This window comes from Epinephelus fuscoguttatus, linkage group LG11 (assembly GCF_011397635.1).
Source record: "Epinephelus fuscoguttatus linkage group LG11, E.fuscoguttatus.final_Chr_v1".
Classification (NCBI taxonomy): Eukaryota; Metazoa; Chordata; class Actinopteri; order Perciformes; family Serranidae; genus Epinephelus; species Epinephelus fuscoguttatus.
The window spans coordinates 33,842,720-33,866,722 of NC_064762.1; the positions used below are offsets into that span (position 1 = coordinate 33,842,720).

A 24,003-nucleotide genomic window follows, 5' to 3' on the forward strand; every position below is an offset into this window, starting at 1 on the left:
AATGACAAATGAAACAAAAGTGATGTCAGACAAATTAAGTATCAACTGACAGTGGGAAGGATGAAATTAACATATCGAGACTCATGATTTCAGAGAGACTATAGCAGAAAAATAAGTAGAAGTTCAGGATGGACATGAGCACTTGATTTTGAAGGTCAGTATTTGTTCAATGTATAAAGTAATGTTTATAAAATAAAGTTCATGCAGTGGTTTTGATACTTTTAAACAGCTTGGCGTCAAATGTTAGCAGCAGCTGTGTTAGCTTGTGCTAAGTGGGCAGACATAGAACTGAGCAGGAGAAGAGCAGCTCATAGTTAGTCCTTCAGTGCCAAGTCTTACCTGTGTAACAGCAGCAATGCAGTTTGGTAATTTTTCTAATGTTATCTTTCAATTTATGGTTTAATAGTCATATTACATTTTTTTAGGGTAACATGATAATATTAGCATGTCATCAGTATCGTCCGATATTGGCTTTAAAGTGAACTATTCGAATCGGCCAGCATGGTTTTACTTAATTTACACAATGAATGAATATACATTGAAAAGCATTGTATCTTATGTCTCCATCTGCTGGTGGGCCATCAAGATAAGAGTATGCATGTATAATATGATGTCAATTCCACTACAAAGGAGACCTGATGGCCACCAAAATCAGGTGGGGAAAAAGTGGATGTATTGATATCAGTATCGGTTCTCAGTCAAATAAGTTGTTATATATTGGTATATTGGATATCGGCAAAAAATCTTATATCATGCATTCCAAATTTCTTTTTGTTTTTTGAAAGACCTTGAGAACTCTTGTGTATGGAAGTAACTTAAAATGCACCAGTTTGTCAGTACAGGTAATTCATTGTATGAAGAACATTGACTTTTCTGTGACTACTTTATTTGATTTTTAGTTAAACTTATAGAGACCACTTCTGAAGTGAAGCTACTTGCACAGTCTGTTTTGTATTCAGTGATTTTTTTTACAAGCTATTGTAATGTGACTTGCTGTTTTTTTAAAAATATATATATATTTTTTAATAATTTAATAATAGTTATTCTACCTGTATGAGATGTGTTTTTGCGTCACATATTGAAATGTCAGTGTGAATCTGAGCTTCTGACTGTTCTGAAAATGGTTAAGCCAGTGTGAAAATTTGCTGTTGTCTGGCAGAAGCACCAGCACATACAGCGTGATAGAAGTATAAATGTGGTAACCTTAACAATGAGTTACAGCTAAAAATAGTATTGTGAGAAGTTTTATAGATGACACTAATGGATATTTTTTGTCTCATTTTAGAAAAGAAACCAAAGAATCCTGCTCACTGTTGGTCACTTGTACTCACTTCATGAACTTCGTTACAGTCCTTACCTGATGACGTTAGGGGAATACTTTTTTACTTTTTTCTTACTGGTTGATGACTAAATATCTGCAAATGTAACGACACTCCCATCAGCCTGGGCTGTACTTTGTTGTGCTAATAAGCAGATGTTAGCATGCTATTATGCTAAACTAGATGGTAAACATATCTGCTAAAGATCACTATTTTAACATCATCATTGTTAGCTTGTTAGCATTTAGTTCAAAGCGCTGCTGTACTTAGGTGCAGCCTCACAGAGCTGCTAGCATGGCTGCAAAAAGCCACCCTGTTTACTCCATTGTACTTTTTTTATACTATTTGTATTTTACTAAATTAACCTGCCAAATTATTTCAGTGTCTGGATTCGTCTGTGCAGCTTTTTATAGATGTGAAAATGACAGAGTAGTGAATGAGTGAACAGGAAGTGATTTCAGACCGTTGCCTTGTTTTTAATTGGAAATGACTGCTACTTTTAGAAGCAACATTCTGTATGAGCATGTGTGATTACAAACTTCTTGACTCTGTGGGTGTCAGTAATACAAAATTACATAAAAAAATCACTAGTAAATATCTGGTCTTCAACCAGACAGCATGAAGCATGTATGATGTGCGTGTTATAAAAGCAAAGTGGTCACTAATTGTAGTTAGACTGACGGGAGCAAAGAGAACACAGTGTGCGTCATCAGGAGCTCTGTTACAGTGTCACAGCTGGTTGACGAATCAGCGGTGGGTTGATGATGGCAGCTCTCAGAGCAGCATGGAAGTGTCTCCAGGCTGTGACTGTAATATAGACACCTGTCCAACAACACTGTCCCTGAGGATGTATATTTCCAACTGACCCGACTACATTCTCACCTTCTGTGTCGTTTCATTTTCTCCTCTGCTCCGATCACCAACACTTGTCTGCTCTGAGCTCATGTCTGTCATACACTTGCTACGAGTTATTCCATCAGGTGAAATTGTTATGTGAGGTAGTAAGTGAAGTCGGCACAGACGACAGTGGGCATTAGCCTGTGTGTGCATGTCTATTTATTGATGGTTATTGGTTAGAATTCCTAGAACTTCAACGTTACTCTAAACAAATTATTTTACAGCCCATAGCATTGTTTTTATGTGGCAGGTGTGAGTGACTTTTACATGTGTAGCTCTGTCCCATCGTACGCTAACCTAAATAAACATGTCTTTCAGTTGTGTGTTTTCCTTGTCTGCCAAAGTGGCGGATGGCCTGATGATATTACCTGCCACCGCCAACAATTTACTAGCATTTAGCAAGTGGCGGGTGCTAATTTCAGATCCTGGTTGGTTGGATAAATCCCTTAGGTTTATCTCTATTGCTGAGTCTGCAGTTTTTGTAATAATTTCTGTAGCTAATGAATACACTCCTAACTATTAAACTGAAACAATGAAATGGTATTGAGGGTCTTTGCAAGTCTTTGATTTTCATACCCTTCAACTGCCGATCCTATTGTAACGTAATTTGCATTCTGTCTATTCAGCTGTCCTCCTTCATGTGTCTTGGCTCTTAGTTTTGACAATAAGCCATTTGATGTTTCCAGTATTGCCCCAAATCCTCTTTGACTTTGCCTCCGAGTGTCTCCACCTCAGTCATAGTAAGTTGATGTAAAGAGTAAAGGAATATACGTGTGCATGTGTACTTATGTCTATGTACGTGTGGGGAATCAGGCTGTGCCGCCGCCCACGCTCCCTTAGCAACGGTTTCCCTGGCAACTCTTGTCAAGAGGCGAGTGAGACGCCAGTTTAACCGTGCAGGAGGCTTTTCACAGCTTTGAATCCTGTAACGTTTCCCTGCAAGGCAGAGAGGGACGTGGAGGGAAGAGAAACCTGTCTTAGGTTCACCCATCAGAGGTAGGAAATATGTAGACAGTGCAGACGGAGGGGGGAATTTCATGTGGGAGTCACTACATTGGTCACCTTGAAGAGACAAGTGAAACCGATACTCGACTCAAATCTTTATCCCTGTAGACACTAAAGGTGATTGTAAAAAGTCTCTAATTTGTCGTTTACAGTGGATTCCAATGGTGGAAAAAAGTATCAAATGTCCAGAGAAAATCTCAACCTCTTCACATCCGTATCCTCAGTATGTTTCAATCATTCTTTGATCATTTTATATTAAAAAGCAGTTAAGTACTGTGTTCTTGTGTTGTGCGGTTACCCTCCAGTCAAAAGTATCTCGTTGTACTTGGGCCAAACTGTGAGTATCACTTAACAGGCTTTCATGGATGCCCCTGGTACACCGGCCCTTTTCAGTGGCTCTTTAACTTTTGATGTCATTCCCCCTCAAGAATCACTTTGCCTTGACTCTGATCGTCCGTCCATCTGTCTGTCCCATTCTTGTGAAGGCGATACCTCAAGTATGCCGCAAGGGAATTTCTTCAAATTTGGCACAAATGTTCATTTGGACTCAAGAATGAACTGATTAGAATTTGGTTGTCGGTTAAGGTCATTATGACTTTGCAGAACATGTTTTTGGCCATAACTCAAGAATTCTTACGTTAATTATGACAAAACTTCACACAAATGTCTAATAGGATATATTGTAAATATATTATATATCCAAAAGGTCAAAGGTCAACTTTACTGTGACATCAAAATGTTTTGCAAAAACACTTTTGACAGACTTAGTATCCCCTTTTGTCATTTCTTCTCCATCAAAACTCAGTCCATGTCGTACTTTTCTTAGTTCTTTTGTTTTGCTTTCCAATATAAATCTTTATATTCTCAGTCTTGATCAGAGCACTCTTTGAATAAGTCAGAGTAACAGACCTGATACAGTTTGACATACTGTAGCAGGAAGTAGACAGGAGGATGTAATGCCATTAGTAATGACTCCTTTCCAAGAATTGTTGCAATGCAATGCAGCAATTACACCTGTGACTGACAAGTCAGCATATCTGCTGTAAATAAAGGTTAATCAGCTTTAGTTTCACTGTCCTGTCCATCCCACTGAGGAATAACAGGCTCACTGAGTTGTCTCCATGTTCACCTCCACACACACAAACACAGACATGCACCAAATGTATCCACACACACGGTCATCAGAAACAGGTTTACCTCCAAGTCGGTTTTCTCATACAAGAACTTGCTCGGTGTTTGGTGCCATAAAATAAACATATTAAGAGCAAATAAAAGCAAAAGTCAAGAAACATAAAAATAGTACAGAAAAATCGCCCTAAAGTGTGACAAAATACTATGAAATATAACTATTTTAAAATGAGACAGCTGTACAGTTTTGTGCAGCATGTGCAAAAGTATTGATCAGGGGATGTGCAAAATTCCACAGTAGAGTGACTATGTGCAATATACAGGGATAATAATCCAAAAGATGTGAGATAACAGAATATATATAGACAGATGTGAAGATGTTAATGTAATTTGTGGTGTCTGAGGGGGTGGATAAGAGTCTGTGCCAGTTAGGATCCCGGGCCAAACACAGACATTTACAAACTGTATCAACACCCACTCAAACACCTCCAACACTTCTCTCCGGACAGGTTATTTTAAGTGTGTGTTCACATTGTTTAGGAATGTCATGATCTCCTGCTTAGGGGAATGCTGTGTGCGTGTGTTACTCCATAAATGACATGGTGAAGTGTGATTGTGTGTGTGTGTGTGTGTGTGTGTGTGTGTGTGTGTGTGTGTGTGTGCGCGCGCGCGCAGCAACCAGCCCTGAACATTGTTTATTCTAGCAGGAATCCTAGAGCAACTAATTCACAACTCTATCGTCCTTTCAGCACAAATTTGGCCAACAGTCAAGAGTTTAAAAAGCCTCGGAGCTAGAAGACATTCATCAATGCCACCACAAGCATTTAACCACAACAAAGGAAACAGCAGTGCAACTAGACATCAGTACAGCTGAGTTTGCCTCTCTGCTCTAATTAGGACAGATTCAGCAAGTAGCTACACCCTCTCTCCAACGGGTAGAATGAGAAAAAATGAGGCAACGCACAAGACAAATTACACTGACTCTGATAGTTGACTTTTCTTTGTTGGAATTTGCTCCTACAGCAGAGGTCTCTCTGGAAACAGAGGACATGGTATCTTAGATGATATGGAGACTGAAAGGTAACAGATGTGCCTGTAGAAATGTCCCAGTACAGGATGCTGAACAGTAAACTCCTAACCCTAACCCTAACCCTGAACACCAAAGCAACCAGATTTGGTACTTGTGACACCCAGACATAAAGTCCTTCACAACATGTCCTCACTCCCAACTCATCAAATACAGCAGCTTGGTCAGTAGCCTTACGCTTCAAAATATGGCTAGCAATTTTGGACATAGAGGTTTCTGCTTGTTATGTGTCAGTTTCCAGGCATTACATGCAACAGCATCTTTTCAAAATAAACATTCATGTTCAGGAAACTGCTTTTAGGTTTAGGCAACAATACTACTTGGTTAGATTTAGAAAAAAAACATTATGTATGGATTGAAATTAGTGTGTTTGCAAAAAACTAACAACAGTGTCATGAGTGAAAGTCCTGTGTGTGTTTTACCCATCCACCACCCTTACCGCCACCTTACGTAGACCTTCTCATTCTGTATACTAGGTTAGTTGCTCTGAGCATCTAATATTGCCGCAGATGGATTTATACTGGACTTAGTTGCACTCCCGGTGACGCTAAAGGGTGCCTTGTCTGTCAGAATCAGACGCAAAGGGCCACTGACCAAGCTGCCTTATTTGATGTTCTGGGTATAAGAACAAGTTTTCCTTCACAGTAGCTCAAAGTTCTGCATTCTGACATTCTGACACAGCAGTTTATTCTCCAGACACACTAACATCTGTAAACTATAAACTAGTCCAGAAAAACTTAGTTTGTGAATATTAAAACTGACTGGATTGAAACTGTAACTGTCTTTGGTAGATAATAGTGAAATTCACCTGTTTTCCTAATCATTCTGTGGATAACTTTAGAGTCCCTATAAGTCTTTGGAGCCCACTTTAACAGCAGCATGCAGCCCTCCACCAATGCTGAACATATGTCCAAATTTATATAATACCCAAAGACAGGAGACTCATCACCTCATTTTTTATGGCCCCACAAAATGGACCATTAAGATTCCAAATTAGTCCTCTGCATCTGTTGTTTTAGAAATGAAATGGCAGGAAGGGTAGATCCAGATCAACAAAATCAAATCAGCTGTTCCCTGTCCCAGGAACCTTATCTTACCTTACCAGAGACATAGACAGACAAGTAGATATAGCATCTGATCAGTGGAGGGTTTTTCTGAGCAATATTTAAAAACAAAAGTATTTGACCTTTTTCCATACAATAATACTAATACATGCATTTTAAAAGATTGTTAACAAATTACTTCACAAAATAAACAAGTTGAAGACTTAAAACAAATGCAGATTTGAGTACTCATCCTTAATTCTTTATTTTCTGTCACATATATAATATTTCAATGTCAGTTGTTCATATTAAACAGGGCCGAAGTTTCAAATAATGAGGTAAGCATATATATAAGTAGTCCCTGTGAGCGAAAACCGTTCTGAATAATCTGTTTTCAGTGTTTTTTCTACTTTCAAGACAAACTGACTGCAGCTCGTGGCGGACTTCTTTATATGGTCATCTGCTCCAAACACACCACTGCAAGTGTTTACATTACATAGCCTACATTGCTACATGTAGCTACCTGCTAACATCACAGAAACATGTAATCTTTGTCGCCGATGTTGTTAATCTCTCCCCAATTTCGGGTCATATTCCTGCTGGAACATGGCCAGTTGTAAGGGTTTTGGTTTAGAAGCTTTTATTGGTATTTTTTTTTTTTTTTTATGGTAGAAAGTGCCACTAACTCCGTTATAGTCATTCCCTGGCTGAAATGATAGCGTAAAGATGCTGAGTTACAGGAGATGCGGAAACGCTGACCAGTCAGAGCAAACTGGACTTTTTTGGGAGGGGGGTTTAAAGAGACAGCCACTAAAACTGAGCGTTTCAGATAGAGGGTGAATGCAGGTGTTCCACCACAACCAGTACGAGGAAAATTAAAGCATGTAAACATGTCCTGTTAGAAATACAAAATACAAATACGAACCCAAAAATGAGCATAATATGTCCCCTTAAATGTTGTCGCCAGTGCTGAGTAAGAGAGACTGGCAATAGGTGGATATTTTATGTGGAGAGACACTCATTATTTTATTACCACAATTGTCAAGACACTTTGCTTCAGCCCTTCCACGTGTGAGAATGAACTTTGCTGCACCATGGCCATTTAATGATGATGTTTAAGCACTGGCTGAGACCATAAAGCTGTCGATATATAGAGTCTTGACAGCTGAAGCTCCTCTGTACTTAGCTCTGAGTAAATGAGAAATGTATGTTGCCTGTAGGTTGCATCACCACCAGCCCCCCTACCCGTGACCCTCTGTCCAAGTCCTATTGTGTGTGTGTGTGTGTGTGTGTGTGTGTGTGTGTGTGTGTGTGTCTTCTTGCCAGCCAACCACTTATACTTGGTTTTTCTCAAGTTAACTCTCTGAAAAAAGAAGTCTGTGATGTATTATGGAGTGAAATTAATATATTGATGCATATAAGACACCTGGGTGTGAGAGACTTTACCCTCTGCTGCCTTCGTTACTTGACTGCCATACTTTAACCACATGGCATGTTGCTAATATGAATGTGTTCCTCCAGCCATTTAACCCCATTTAGACAACAGCTGACGTGCTAATCAGAACAGCAAACTCTCTTTTCATCCAGCAGCCACTATAGCGGGGTAATTTTTCTCACTGCTTAACGAATCACATATGGGTTTTGAACAGAAAAGATGGCGCTCACCTGCCAACTTTGCTGGTAGACAAATTGCACCAGCTGCACCAGCTACATCCTGCCAGCATTTGGCTGCTGGCTGTTGGCATGTTTAGCCATCTTTGCATAGAAAAGAGCAACATGAATATAAAATGTGGAACCCCCCTCTGATCTGCCTGATTAGACTGATTTTACTACTGTCACACCATTACATCATGAGCTGTATTTAATCATGAAGCTGCTTTTACAGTGCAGAGGATCCCACAGGGACTCATTTGCCATGAGAGAAAATAACATATTAGTGTAGATGAGGGAAGCCCCCAGAAGAGACTGTAGATTCCTCAGAGACACGACCCTGCTACACTTCCATCGGTCGTAAATCCAGCTTACCCCTGTGTTTCTGTAATTACATCAATGGACCACTGAGAAACCGTGAGAACTGGGACAGTTGGTGAATGTGTGTGTGTGTGAGGGAGCAACCATGCATGTATATTGGGCCTGGATGGTGCCACGGTGTGTGTGAAGTTTCTCTGTCTTTCCATTCTCTCTCTCTCTGTGGCGAAGATGAAACAAGACAGACTGCTCTTGTATGGAAGGGATATGGGAGTAAGGGAGATGCAGACATCCTCTGAAATATCCTTCACACCTTTGCCTTGCATAAGGTTAATCCTGTGGAGTTGATAGGCGAATCTGAGTCCCTGAGGTCTCTGCAGCTGTGTCACAGCAGGTTTGAAGAATTGTAGCTTTGGTGTTACTTATATTCACTTCCATCAGTCATAATGCAGCCAGGCACAGCATCAGGTAAATTCACTGATTATGTTCCTTCTGCAGGGTGAAAAAAAACGCCTTGGCTGCTTGTATTTCTTTCAACCAATCACAATTGTTCTGGGCGGTGCCACAGCAACGGTGCACTTGCAAAAATATTGCCGGGGGGAAACAGGCTTTGGTTTAACACGCCCACAAAAATATCGCCTACAGGATGCGAACCGTGGCAGAAAAATGGCTACATCCCCGCAAGATCAAACACCGTAAAAGTTAGTAAAGGACGTGTTGAAAACTGCAACCGGAGGTGGTAGGGCGGGACTTCAGCAGGTGGCTCGTTCCGCCCAATGAGAGGCTGATCTTTGCAGTGAACTTCCACCCACTCAGACTATGCTTGAGTTGGCTTTACTTGCTTGTACAATCCACGTGGAGAGCAAAAGAGGCAGAATGCATTGGCCAAAATGGTATCCAGAACCCACTGGCTATTGTCTGACAGCAATTCAACTTTTTATTTACTTATCTGTGTTGATAAGCAGATATCTGTTTATAGAGATTAGCTGAAATATTGTCTGGACCTGTCTCTAGTTGCTAATCGAACTTTAAACAATGATTGGCGCAGTAGAGTAAGTTTTGGCCTGGATCTCTGCTGACTGATCACCAGAACCCCTGAAATATTGGCCATTGCCCCCAGAGGCTGTGTTGTCATCAGGCTGAAAGCTGATGGGTTCCAAGATTCCGTATTTAATGACTGACTTATGCAGATTTGTCATCTTTGTTCCTTCATTAAAGGAAACATTCACCAACTTTTATGTGAACGTCCAATCATCCAACCATCAATGGTAAATGTAGTCAGTTAAAGCAATAAATTCCTCAGTGTGTATTATAGATGGAGAAGCTTAGTTCTCCTGCTTGCGGAGCCATGCCAGCACATGTACCAGAATACATTGTACACAAGCTACTGACGCCGGGCCAAAACATAGTGTAGCCTGCTGTTGCACAAGATAAAATAAAACCACACAGGCTCCGTAATCCGAACCACCGTGAACCAAGGCTGCAACAACTCTTTCTTATTTTCTACGCTGTCAGTGGCAGCACATTATAGCTTCACTCCTTCTGGTTTTACCATTCACAATAAAATTGAATTCCGCTCAGCCTTCAACTAATAGGCATCTAGGCATGAGTCAATACGGCTGAATATCCAAGTCAGCCAAATCACTGTAAAAATAAACCCACTATAGAATGTATCGTCATCCATAGTATCCTATTTTGGGATGCCATTTTCACTGTTAGACACATAGCTAGATTGTGAGGAGATCAAGGGAGTTTTGTTTTTAAGTGGCATCCATAGCACGACATCTATTCAAGCTGAAATAGCCTGTCACTCTTCATCCTTCCAACTACATCACTGCCACATCAAACGCAGGGCGGCATGCAGGAAGAACAGTTTTTGTAGCTGCTTAACTCCGCCTTTTTGGTTAATGGAGTAGGCACTGAGGAAATTATTGCTACAGTTGACTACATTACTATCAACACTGATAGGACATCAACATAAAATTGGCAAATTTCCCCTTTAACCACTGCGTAGTGTTTAAATTTGTTGACATGCTGAAACAAACCATGAAACACCTTTCCCATAATCATGACAGCTCAGACTAGAGTGTGGTTTCACCTTTTGCAGCCATCCTGGTACCTTCTGGAGACAGAAAATAAAGTATTAGTCTGTCAATTAAGAAAACATATCCTCCCTTTTTATCTCAGTATATTTTTGATTTAAAAAAAAATGACTGCTTTGAGATTGAACAATGATATATATTATCTGAAGGAAGGTTAAAGTTACTCCAAAACCAAATGAAAGATTATTAAACCTTCAGTACTGTTGGACAATTGAGATGTGTGTCATTTGGACTAAGTTTGAAAAGAGGTAGTGAGTACCACAAGTCAATAAACACCAACATGCAACCCATGTAGCCCTCACACACTGATTTTGATGAAACCAGTTTTCACATTCTTGCATGTGCGAACAAAATGCAGTTGTGAAGACGAGAGGTGAAGATAGAAACAGGTCACCACATCTGTGGTACTAAGTAGTTTTGTCATGACTCTTGAATTTCTAACGTTAATAAAATACCTGGAAAAATATCGATATTCAATGCCATTTTCGATACCATGGAGAAAAATTGACATTGAGGGAATAAAATTATTTTTTTTATTCTAAGATAAATATAGCAAGACTATAAGTGATATTTTTGGTGAAACCAAAAGTCAACATTGAGTTATTTAACATAGCAGTATATATGTTAACGTAGCCAAGTCCTATAACAGACATTTATTTTATCCCAGAACCATGATGATTTTTTTAGTTTTGGACTTTAGGGATTTTATCCAGGACACTGCTGTTTGTGTTGTTTGTGAAACCAAAAGTCTGCTTTGAGATATTTCAACCTAACCTTACATAAATTAAATAGCCTACATGTATTCACATAGTTACATCACGTCACATATTAACATCACGTTAAACCTGAAACAAACGTACTTATTTTAATCCAAATGATGATGTTTTTTCTAAACCTAACCATTTAGTTTTGTTGCCTAAAACTAAGCACAACAGTTTCACAATGTTAGCCACATGTTGCAAGATGTTTAGCCAAGACGACCGCTGCATGTTTCATACAGACGCTAAAGGGTACCTTGCATGTTAGTATCAGATTTGACTACCTGGGACGGAACAGAACAGGTTGTCCCAATATGTGCCAACTCTCTTGATGGATTGATTTTCACAGACTACTTCCAACTCTTAACAATCTTAAAGATGAGCACGCCAAATGTGTAGGGTTAAAACTGTTGTGTTTTCCTGAATTTAGTGAGTTAAGTCACCTGCTGTCCTTGGTTTGAAAAAGGAAAATGACATTTCGTGCAAAGTGCACATCTGTATTTGACATGGTGACAGTGATGTAGTGACCATGTCTGTCTGTTGTTGGGTGACTCAGCGGAAGCAGGAAGGTTTCTCACAGATGCATTGAACCTATTCCCAAAGCGTGACTTGGGAACACAATGACGACATGACATCAGTAATGTGTGTGTGTGTGTGTGTGTGTGTGTGTGTGTGTGAGAACCTGCTGGTCCAAACATGCCTTGAGACATGTGTCTGTGTCACTGGTGGAGTGAGGTTTGTGTGTATCACCGGGGCAGATGGGAGAAAAGGGTTTACATTAAGCAACATTTATGCTGATGATTGACTTTTAGCCGTGAGTCAACTGTCAACAGAACAGGATGAGTGAGGGCAGACGACCTGGTGTGCGTGTGTGTATTTGTGTGTGTCTCGGAAAGAGAAAGTGCATGTTGGCATTTAGCTCCAGTTCCCACCATCTCCCTCCCTGCTTGTGTAATTTATGAATGTAACACTCGTTCATTTACAGCCAATGTGATTTATGACCAAGTAAATCATAGAATGTGACAAGACGGTTGAGTCTTTCCAATGAAATGACAGATTTGCTGGGAACCGTGTGTGTGTGTGAGCGTGTGTGTGAGAACCTGACAGATGACAACCTCCCACAGTTTGCATCTGCTCTCCCCCTCACATCTTAGCGCTCTCTCATATTCCCCCCCTTTCGTACCAACACACACCCTCTCTGTACAATTTATTCGTTCATAAAAATCCTTCACACTACCTGTCAGTTGTTGTGATGAAGGGTGGATTGCGTAGCTTTCCATTTATACATCTACAAGACACTTGTGTACCTGTTACTGTGAGTATCGTACAGTATGTTTTTCACACACCCTGTATATATGCTGGGTTTTTTCGGTGTCTTAAGTATTTTATTCTGATGTTAATTTCATGTTTTAAATGAAGAACATGTATTCACTCAGTCACTCTCTCCATGGTGTAGTCTGTATAACCTCTGGTGGCAGTTGTTCTTTATGTCTTGTTCGTATTTGATATTCTTGTACAAACAACACCCAGTTTCCCGCAGGGATCGCTATAGTTCTTTCATCAAATGTCAGATATAGTAAATGGGAAGTGGCTGCTTTTCTCTGACACACTTTGCCATTTTCACATGCATGCATACCCACACTCTCACACACTCTGCTTACATGGTCCATTCTTGTTTCCGTCCACCGCTGCTGCCCATGCGCAGGTCCCTCTACTGCTGCCTTCTGCTGACACCTAGTGATTAAACCTGGCTCTGCAGGCACAGTGTGCATTTAATACCTCTAGGAAAGGCTTCCTGAACACACCATACTCCAGGATCATTAACATCACGTGTAATGATTTTGCATCCAAAAAGAAAAAGAGGGATCAATTTATTAAGCTGCTTTTTTTTTCTCCTATCTCGTCTGTCAGACAGACTGTTGGCTCTTCTCAGCAGTGTGCAGCCAAGGGAGTCTTTTCACCACAGGCAGTCCTCACTGTGTTTTTGATGCGCCCAAAATAGCTTTAACTTATATAATGACAACAGTAATTGCCTGTGGGTCAGAGGGTGGTCAAGACACGTACCACACTAATTTACTGCTTGTATTCATTCAAATATTTTCTCCACATCAATCCCTCTTTTATCTTACACTTAATCTTTTTCAAGCATTGGTGGTTGAAGTATTTTAAAAAGATCATAAGTAAAATAATGGTTTTGCATTAATGTCTCCTCTCCTTTTCTCCTGTTTCCTTCTCTGTCCTGTCTCCTCTCCACTCCTGTTTCCTCTCCCCTCTTCTCCTCTCTCTTCTCCCTTTCACCTCTCCCTTCTCCTCCTCTCCTCTCCTGTTTCCTTTCTGTCTCCTCTCCACTCCTTTCTCCTCCTTTCCCCTCCTTTCCCCTCCTGTCTCCTCCCCTCTTCTGTTTCCTCTCCTCTTCTGTTTCCTCTCATCTCCTCTGCTCTCCCCTCCTTTCATCTCTTGTTTCCTCTCCTCTCCTCTCCTCTCCTCTCTTCTCCTCTCCTCTCCTCTCCTCTCCTGTTTCCTCTCCTCTCCCTTCTCCTTTCTTTTTCTCTTTCCTCTCCTCTCTCCTCCTTTCCTCTCCTGTTTCCTCTGCTGTCCTATCTCCTCTCTTCTCCTCTCCCGTTTCCTCTCCTCTCTTGTTTCCTCTGCTCTCCTCCTCCAGGCAGCTTCAGGAGCTGCAGAGGCAGAAGGAGATGGAACGGGAGCATCAGGAGCGAGAGCGTCAGGAGCGGGAGCGTCAAGAGAGGGAACGTCAAGACAGGGAGCGTCAAGAGAAGGAGCGTCAGGAGCGGGAGCGCCTGGAGCGAGAGATGCTGGAGCGCGAGCGGCAGGAGCGCGAACGTCAGGAACGGGAGCGTCAGGAGAGGGAGGCTCAGGCGGAGAGGGAGCGCCAGGAGCAGCAGGAGCGCAGCGAGCGTGAGCTGATGGAGAGGGAGAAGACAGAGAGGGAGCAGCAGGAGCAGTTGGACAGAGAGCAGCAGGACTGGGAGAGAGGGAGACGCATCTCCAACGCTGGTGAGTGATGCACTTTGGTTTCTTTCTTTTACACATACATACAAACACACTGTGAGTTTTTGAGGGCCAATATTGAGACTCTCAGACTGAAGATGTGCATCATTTTAGTGTTTTACAGTATGTTACAATGTGAATGTTTACGCTGAACATCAGATCAGTGCAGGCTTTTTGCAGTGCAGTGAGCTTTTAGAGTCCGTGTTTGAATGGAGGTGGTTTGTTGTTATTAAACTTGTATAAAAACTGGACCGAGTTGAATTTCAGCATGTCCCAATTCCATACTGCATCCTACCTGTATATAGGACACACTTAATCATACATGAAACACATGAATTAGTATATATCAGTCTTAGTATACTGTTTATCCACTTTACATTAAATAAATCTTATACTGACGGGAAATGATAATATACACACAGCAATGCATGTCAGTCAAACAGTAACTTGAATGACATGACCAATTAAATTTCTCAAATAGGCATCAAAATGTTTTTCCCATGATGTAATAGATTGATTATGTTTTCTGCTGTGTTGACACAAAGATGTTTTACCATCATCCACAGATGGCTTTCAAATTAAGCAGCTCTCCTATTCCCTTTGTGCACTGCATTGTGGGAGAATAGCATGTATCCCTAGCACAGTTGTGGCACTCAATCTGGGTGATTTTCACCGTCACATCGCTGCATTTCCTAGCAGTGTTTGAGCCACTGGACCCGGGTGTTTCTCACTGTCCCATCCCAGCTTTTCCAGCGGCTTTTGTGCCACCAAATGTGGCTGTTTCAAGCCAAAACATGACCTTTTCCTACACTAGGTGGCTGTTGTGCCTAAACCTGACCACACCGCAGTGTCATTGAGAAACCTGAAGTTTTAATGTACCTGCTACAAAAAAACCATAGAAGTATAATGTGTATGTTGTTTGCAGAAACATCCAGTGGAAACATTTTTTTTTCCTGACGACTGGGTTATAATTTTTGTATTTTTGATACTGTCTCCTCCACTTTGGACTGTGAACCTATTTAGATGTATTTTGTGTGTATTGTGGATTTGAGACACAGCAAGGTAAACTTAAACATGATATAAATGTTGTGATGCCAATTTCTTAGCAGTCCTTTGTTTTAATTTAATCCTTGTCCATTACCTAGTGTAGCTAATGAAGCAGGTTTCATTTCACATGGACTAGTGAAACTTTAAAGCTGTAGATGAACATGCTTCCAATAAAGAGACAGTCCTAAAATCCTCTAGACGTAGGTCTTGGGAAGTGAATACCTTCTGAGTGGAGAGCAGCTCTCCATCTGTTTTACATTTACCAGTCAGTGCTAGCTTTGTTAGCTTCCTCTATTAGTGCTACAGTATGGCCCACACTCTGCTCATCTGCCCATAGGCTGGACAGGCGCTATGAACAGATTGCTAAAGCACTGGGGCATTGGGGGGTGAATAGTCTTTGCACGTGCGTTCAGGGGTGAGTGAATTATTTTTGAAACGTCGCCTCCAGTCCTTACACCAGTCACACACATAACTTTGGACACTTCAAACACACATCCAAAATGAAGATGTGATGGTGGGTTTATACACCTTGGCATTAGAAATTATGATCTCTGCAAATCCTTCCTGGAAATACCCAGTTTATTAACTTTGATAATTATCTCCCAGTGGACTTAGTATAGCTGAAGCTTAGAGATTAAAAAGCTTAAAAATCTTTTCAGTCTAGTGTAGTTAGACTCAAATCCAGCAGCAGGGACAAGGTGGAGCCACAGGTGGAGCACAGTGATTATAAAGTGGAGCTTTAATGGAACAGGGTTTGGTCTTGTGATAGGAAGGGAAATTTGCTACTTTAAAGCACTGGGTCAGTAGGGAAGGCAGCGTGGTGTGGCACGCTTCAGTGCCATGCTCGGCCTATTAACATACACATGCATAAACACACACACACACACACACACACACACAGGCAGGCAGTCACAGTTCAGCAGCGTTACTCAGAGGCTAAAAATACATCATCAGGGAGAATGCTGGTGAGACCCCCAGGGGTGTGTGTGTGTGTGTGTGTGTGTGCGTGTGTGTGTGTGAATATGCCCCAGGATAAGAGGGAGGAGTTATTTCACTTGTCATACACAATAACACACACAAAACAAACACACTGGATTACACATACACACACGTACTGTTTGAACGTGTGTGTGTGTGTGTGTGTGTGTGTGTGTGTGTGTGTTGGGTTTGATGTGAGCTTGTGATTTAACATTTAACGCTTAATAGCGCTGTTTCTTTCTTACAGGATAACTGTGTGTGTATCTTTATAAGAGTCAAGGAGTCCAGCGCATCACTGCAGTGTTTCCCATACATTTATTTTTTTGTGGCGTCCCCCGCAACATCAACATTGACTACTTATTGGTTTTCTTTTTTTTAAAAAAAAAAAAAGACTATTTTTGTGGGCTTTTTGCCTTTAATGACAGGACAGAGAGTGAAATGGGGAGACAGAGAGAGAGAGTGGGGACTGACATGCAGCAAAGGGCCGCAAGTCGGATTCGAACCCGCGGCCGCTGCAGCGAGGCAATGCCTCTTTACATGGGGCGCCGGCACTATCCACTACGCTGCTGACGCCCTGGTTTTCTTTTTTTTTTAATATATATATATATATATATATTTATAATAGGTAAAAGCCTATTTCATGTTAGACCTGTGTACAATGTATTGATTCACTCAGCCCCTCCTTTCTAAGTTGTCTCTCTCTGTTTATCAGACCATAAATGAGACAAGAATTAGCTAGCTAACCTTAGCAAATCCCATGGTCACTCCATCTCACTCCCCACCACCAGAAGACAATTTTGCAAGGAGGAGAAACGGACCTTCAGTTAGCCCCTGTAGCAACTCGAATTCAGCTAGTGCAAACCTAACCATCTAACCAAGTGGCAACCTCCGGGGTTGAAAAGTGAAGCGAACGTGGAAGTGCCAAAAACTGCAGTTCCTTTATTGGCCACTTGAGGCTGGCCTGCGAAGCCAGTCAATAGCCATGGGCCGCAGTATTGTAATGCCCAACTTTACAGCAGAAATAAACGTGTTTATAGGCTGGTACAAAAAACAATTTTGCTCTTTATAGCTATTTTCCCTTTTCATGAGAGCTGTATGGGGGGTTCATTTTTTGTAACTTACCCGATTTCATTTTATTAAGGGTTTAAGTTACGCACATTTAAGGGCGGGCCACTTACAGTGACAGGCTGTCTGGCGATACTGTCCTTGGCTTCTCAGTCAGATCCACCCCTCACTCCTCCACAGCACCAGCTTCTCATCTAAATATGGTCACTTCTGGGTCAAATAGTCCAAGATGGCGATGGCCAAAATGCCAAACTCGAGATGTCAAGATGGGATTCCACAAACCAGTGAGTGATGTCACAGTGGCTACGCCCATTACAGCAGCAAAAGAAAGTTTGCTGATCCAGTGCTGGGGTTTATGCTGGTAGAATGCCGAGTTTGAATTGCTACAGAGGCTACCTGTTCTCCCAACCCCTCACCCCACACAAATAGGATCTAATTCTGTGGGAAACACTGACTGAACTGTTAACAGACAAATTGTCCTTGAATGATTGTCATGTAATCACTACCATAGAGTAGCTGAATTGTTACGACCACTCTCACTTTCATCATTCTGGGCTCTTTATTATGTAGTTTTTGCAATTTCTTGTATAGTTGTTCGCTTTTTCCTAATGGTCCCGTTGAATTGTTCTTATTTGGTGCTTCGGTTGGCTGAAATAACTACTTAGCATTGTTTAATTAGCAACACTGTGGAGTATGGCTACACATACTGAATATGTTCACTGTTACTGAGAGGAAACAAGTGACATGCTGGACACGTTTCTCACTCAGTGACAAAAACAGTGAAATTCGAAATGTGAAGGCGTCATCTGCCTTACTCAGTGACTGTGTGTGTGTGGTTTGGGCCCATCATCATGATAAATAATGTCTTGCATCTCTTGTGTTACACACACACACACACACACACACCTGCACGGGAGTGTGTATTTCGAATATCACCATCGTTTAAGTGTTTCGCAGCAATTAATTGGCTTGGTTAGATTTTTGAAAACTGATTTTTTTTAAGGTGGTCTGGTGGATCTACTGCTTCTTTTGCTATTACCGCTTTTTTATGTTGAAGTTGTCACTGAAGTTGGTTTGCTGCAGAGGAGCTCGGCTGTGGTATGGCTTTGTTGTCCTCTCATGTGTGTGCATGTGCGCTTAATATTCCTGTACGCACGTGGCCAGCGCTGCGTGAAATCAGTGTGTTCTGATCGTGTGTTGATTGTTGTGGAATGGCAGAGCAAAGCTGGGGCTTCTGAGTCACATGACCTGCCCAGAGCTACAGAGAGACAGAGGGAGGAGAATGAAAGAAGAGGGGGTGGTGGAATGATGACAAAATGTGGAAAAGGTCAAAGTTTAGTGAAAGAAGAAGACGATCAGAGAGACAATGAAGGTGATAGTATAGTATAGTGTAGTGGTGTGAAGAGGTTAAAGTTGGCCAGAGGAAGAAGTAAAGCGCAAAGAGTAATTCAGGTTTAATGAAAAAGAGATGTAAGAGAGAACTTGTGTGAGTAGTGGAGTGGAAGTCGGGATGAGCATTGACTCCAGTTAGAGAGGATAAATGGTAAATGCAGCATGAGCTGTCAGACCGCTCAGCTGGGAGGAACAGAAGTCACACAGAGGAGGAGGAGGAATTGGAAAAGAGCCAGGCAGTCTCACGAATCCATCAGGTTATCTGTCTTGTGACTGCTGGTTAGGTGTTCACGTGAATTCCACTCCTGGTCCTGGTGTGTGTGTGTGTGTGTGTGTGTGTGTGTGTGTGTCTGACCCAACAGTCAGGTCAGTGTTGTGGTGTGTATGTGAGAGAGAAGGTGTGTGTCATGTCTGATTATGCATGCATCTGTATGTGTAAATTTGAACCATGTCTGTGAGTAAATGTGTCAGGTAAGGGAACATGAGTGGAATGGACATATGTCTGCGACTTCCAGCAGCCCATTAAAAAAACCCTCAAACTATGAGACAGAAACATGAATATTATGCCAGTGTTATGGCTTACTCTCCAATGCAAAAAGTAACACATATCAACCCTAAACAACAAATTTCATTCCAGTAACAAGAATAAGCACTGTAGGAAAGTGTAGAATGACATCACTTGTAAGAGGAAGTAGAGCAGAAGGTGAATAGTGGATTAACAACTTTACACCATCCCCACACACACAGAAAACATATGGCAGCTCCATATAACACCGTCAAGGCTACGCTAAGCGCTAGAGGATCACATAAACAAACATAATCAAGGTAATTAGTTGGAGAGAGCTTGGCTCAGCTGGGATAGACACATAGTGAAACAGAGGAGGGATTTAAGGCAAAATCACCACATTTAAATGGTATGTGACAGTAAGTCCTCCCACTCATTCCATATAAACTCCATATAAAAGTATACAGTAAGTTATTAAATACCATTAAGACCTGTAAAGTAAAGAGATGGGTGTAGTGTGATTATAAAAGTGAATGGCACATAATAAAATGTAATAAAATATAGCCCAACACTACTCACTGTACTGGAAATGCACAGAAAAAGATAAAGCAAAGAGGACATTAACTTCACAGGGAAAGACAAGACTGTCCCATAGGTTGTTTTTATAAGCAGCTTACTACAACCCATATTTACATTTATTGTTAGGCATCTACCTCTAGTGGCCCCAGTAGCTATCACAGGAGCAAAGCAGGAAGTCAGGTGATGTAGAATAAAGGGTGACAAAGTTGAGGTAGACGGATGGGTTAACCAGACACAGGACTTTCACCCAGGAGACAGGTATTTGTGTCCTGTGTGAAACCAAACGTCAATGTTGAGTTATTTAAACCAGTAACGTAGTTTGTCATGTGACATATTTCATGTTATGTTATGTTAGTGAGAATGTACTACTACTAACAACATAGTTTTGGTGCAACTACAATTGTTTCAGGTTACCTACGTGTTTAAAACTGCGACCCTGAACCTTCATATACAAGCTGTTCTGTCAAAGTAACAGTATGAATAAGAGAAAAGGGTTCACAGCACCTAGAACATCATCCTCACTTAAAAAATATGGCGGCATTTCTAAAATAGCACTAGGAGTCTGTAGGCATGCCGGTGGTTCTTTTTGTACTCAGGCACAGCAATGCTGCGAGCTAAATGCTAATGTCAGTATGCTAACATGCTGAAATTAAGCCGTGATTAATGCTTGCCAGATTAACAATCATAGTTGAGAGTTGTAGTATGCTAACATTTGCTAATTAGCACCAAACATGCTGTTGAGAAAAGTTTGCCTAGGGGGCTTTCTGCCAAAAAGGGATTTCTTGGCAAAGGGTAAGGGGAAAAAGCCTATTTTAGGTTAAAATGAATAAATTGAAGCACTCTGGTCAAACTTCTCCCATTTGCACTAAATGCAAAGTATAGCTGAGGCTGATGGGACCGTCTGTAGTTTTGGGTCATAACTCCAGGAATTGAACACATTTTAATTCTGACCTGATGATGACACGAGAGACAGGGATCACCTAATTTTATGGGATTCCTCCTCTCAGAATATCATGGCAATCCATAAAGTAGATGTTAAGTGATTTGAGTCTGGACCAATGTGATAGAGTGACAGAAAGACCCACATTGCCATCTCTAGAGTTGTGCTGCTGCAATAGCATGGCTAAAAATTGGGGGAAAAAAGTAGTTTGTTTAAATGAATTTGCGTCAGCTTGCCCTGGAATAATGAGGAACTAATGGGAGATTGAAAAGCTGATGACTTTACTCAGAAGGATGCAGATGTCACCAGAACAGTTCTGTAGTCTAAACTAGAAGTTAATGTGTTTCATTAACATCAAATTCATGTTTTGAGTGTGTTTTGGAGTGTCCCCCAGTCTCTTGGAACTCTATTCTTATTCTCATTGCAAATAAGACCACCTCTGCGGTCACAATCAAAACTGACAATGTAAAAGTAGAGCTTACAAAGGTCAAAGATGAGCTGCTAGTTGCAAGCTGTCAAGGTACCGACAACAGTCTAATTGGTTGAAAAACTTCTGTTTATGAATTCATAGTCCTCTTAATTACAGTTGATGTCACAGTTTTCAACAGTATTCTGCCACAAACCAGGTTTACACATGTTGTATGATAATGTACATGTGAGCATGAGAACACACACATAGATATAGGTGACACATAGACCAGGTAGACATGCACATGCTCCACTGAATTTACTTGCAGTATTTGTTTTGATTGTTGGATGTGATACTGGATCCAGAGTTATTCTGTTCCACTTGTTGTTGGCTTACTTTATTTTGATAAGTGTTATATGAAGTGGTGCGTGTTGGGCCTTTGGGTACATTTGTTTAAATCTGTATGTGACTTAGTGTCTTAGTGCTGATTGGACAGGCTTGAAGTCATTGGTAATAAGTTGCATCTACTTGGTCACTATTTTATGGTTGTGTGCTACATGGTAAACTCTTGCTCCTCAGTTTCCCCTCTTCTCTTGCGAACAGGCTTTGTGTCTCTGGCTCTGTCCACAGTGCTAACACCTGTCCACTAACACAGTAGCATCACCTCAACCCGAGACAATACACACAACCTGGAATAAAACTTTGGTATAGCTCTGTGCTGGTTTTTCCTGCTTCATCTGCCCCCTTCTCTTTTTTCCTCCCTCCCTCCTTCCTTCTCTCTCTCCTGACCTGCTGTCTTTCCCTCCTGTATGCATGACGGCTGCTTCCTTCCTACCTTCTTTCCTTCCTTCCTTCCTTCCGTCACTCCTTCCCTTCTGTCCTGTCTTGTCTTTGATTGATTTCTCCATTCACGTGGCGTACATTTAGCTTTCGAAAGCACCCTGTACACCCCCACGCCTCAGGAGTACAGCAGGACGTCCTCCACGCCCGTATCCCCATCCACGCCCACTTATCCAGCACCTGGGACGCCGTCGCCCTCCTCCACAACTCCACCAACCCCACCTCTAAGGCATTCGGCCTCCCGATTCGCCACCTCGCTCGGTTCTGCCTTCCACCCAGTCCTGCCTCACTACGCCACGGTCCCGAGGCGACAGCAAGCGTTCCCTCAAGCCCCGCCTCCTGCTCCGGCCCCTGCCCCAGCCCCGCCTCCTCCACCAAAGTCTGTCGTTTGGTCAGCTTGCAACTTCACTCCCTTGCCCCCCTCACCCCCTGTCATGATAAGCAGCCCCCCAGGGAAGGCTGCAGGTCCACGGCCGCTCATCCCGATCGCAGCACCTTCTCCTCTCACCCAGAAGCCCCCCTCACCGGCTCCTAACGGCCCGCCCATGTTCCCCGCACCTTCTCCTGTGACCATCCCGCACAGCCACACCCCTATCGGCATCGCTTGCCCCACCCCGCCTCCCCCACCCACCCCACCCCCTCTCCCTTCCCCCATAGCTCCCCTTCCGTCTTCCTCCTTCGTCTCGTCTCCCCCCTCCTCATCCCAGGCTCCTGGTGTGCCCTCTCCCTCCACAGCACCCCCTGCTGCCGCAGCCGCCGCCACCTCTGCCTCTGCTGAGCACCTCTCCCTCCCCGTGGGCCTGGGCCTGTCGGGGCCGGGGGAGCCGGACACAGCTACAGGCCCAGAGACCCACCTTCCTCAGGGGGGCTTCTCCTGTCAGTCCCAGGGTAAGGCCTCCAGTCCAGACTCTTGTCTCTCTCTCTCTCACTACCTCTCTCCCCTCTCTGTCTCTCACTGCTATGTGACTCACACACTAACAGGGGGGTTACTGAACACGGTTGGATCTGTTACTATGCCACTGAGCTGGCCACAGCACAAAGTGAGCCCCGTAATACAGGCTGATATCAGAGGGGAAAGTGTCGGTCCTGACTCCTCCTCAACAACCCTGGCTGTAGTTTCTGACATTCAAACAGCTGCTGTGGTGACTGTTGTGGGATCTCCTGGTGTAGAAGTTACTGTTGCTCAGGCCTGTCTAATTTCTCTGTCAGACTCATAAACTGCATGTATGTCCATGTGTCTGGCTGACTGTTCATTGGATATGAAGTATGTGTGGTTTTTCAGCATGGCATGTCTATCTGTATGATAGTGATCTATTATTACTTCATGGATACAGATCACTGACTGAAGTCTGCATAAAACCACAGCCTTTGTCATCTCCTGGTTGATGTGTTTTTCTTTTGTCAGTTCATTTCTCAGTCATAGTTCTGAATTTTTATCACCTCTTTGTTGATTTTATGATTTTTGCCATTTGGTTTTCCCTCATTTGACTTTGCATTTCCTTCAGTCAATGTGCAGTCTAACTAAATACAGTCTAACTTATTGTATCGAGTCACAACAGGATGCTCTCTCTTGGTTAATGAGACACCAGTAGATCACTGGCTGTCCTATGACACTTCACAGAAAGGGGAACATCAAGCTTGCCACTGAGACACTAAACTTGAGCAAATCTTCTTGTGCTTATTGGTTTCATCTACCAAATTAAATATTCAAAATGGCTGGGCAATATGGAGAAAATCCAATTTCACAATGTTTTTAAACAGGTACCTGAGTGCTGATAATGTGACCATATTATAGGATTGACTGTTGGTGCTTTCACAAAATTTTTACACTGAGATTTTTGATAAATACTCATCAGCAATGTGCATATATATGACTATACTGTAATGCTGCCTTTAAAACCAGGAAAAAACAACACTTAAAATATTACGATA

The 24,003-nt window shown here is 42.1% G+C and overlaps 1 protein-coding gene across 5 annotated transcripts in view; it reads left to right on the top strand.

Annotated features, from left to right (window-relative positions):
* The window catches only part of enah (ENAH actin regulator), a 182,170-nt gene that overhangs the window by 139,336 nt on the left and 18,831 nt on the right, over positions 1–24,003 (top strand). For 3 of the 5 annotated variants that reach the window (XM_049589641.1, XM_049589640.1, XM_049589638.1), the window contains exons 5-6: positions 13,970–14,322; positions 22,807–22,959. In XM_049589641.1, coding sequence (XP_049445598.1) covers positions 13,970–14,322; positions 22,807–22,959 — 506 coding nt within the window. Of the gene's footprint in view, positions 1–13,969; positions 14,323–22,158; positions 22,960–24,003 lie in introns of all 5 variants that reach the window. The other 2 variants (XM_049589637.1, XM_049589642.1) reach the window with 2 other exon arrangements.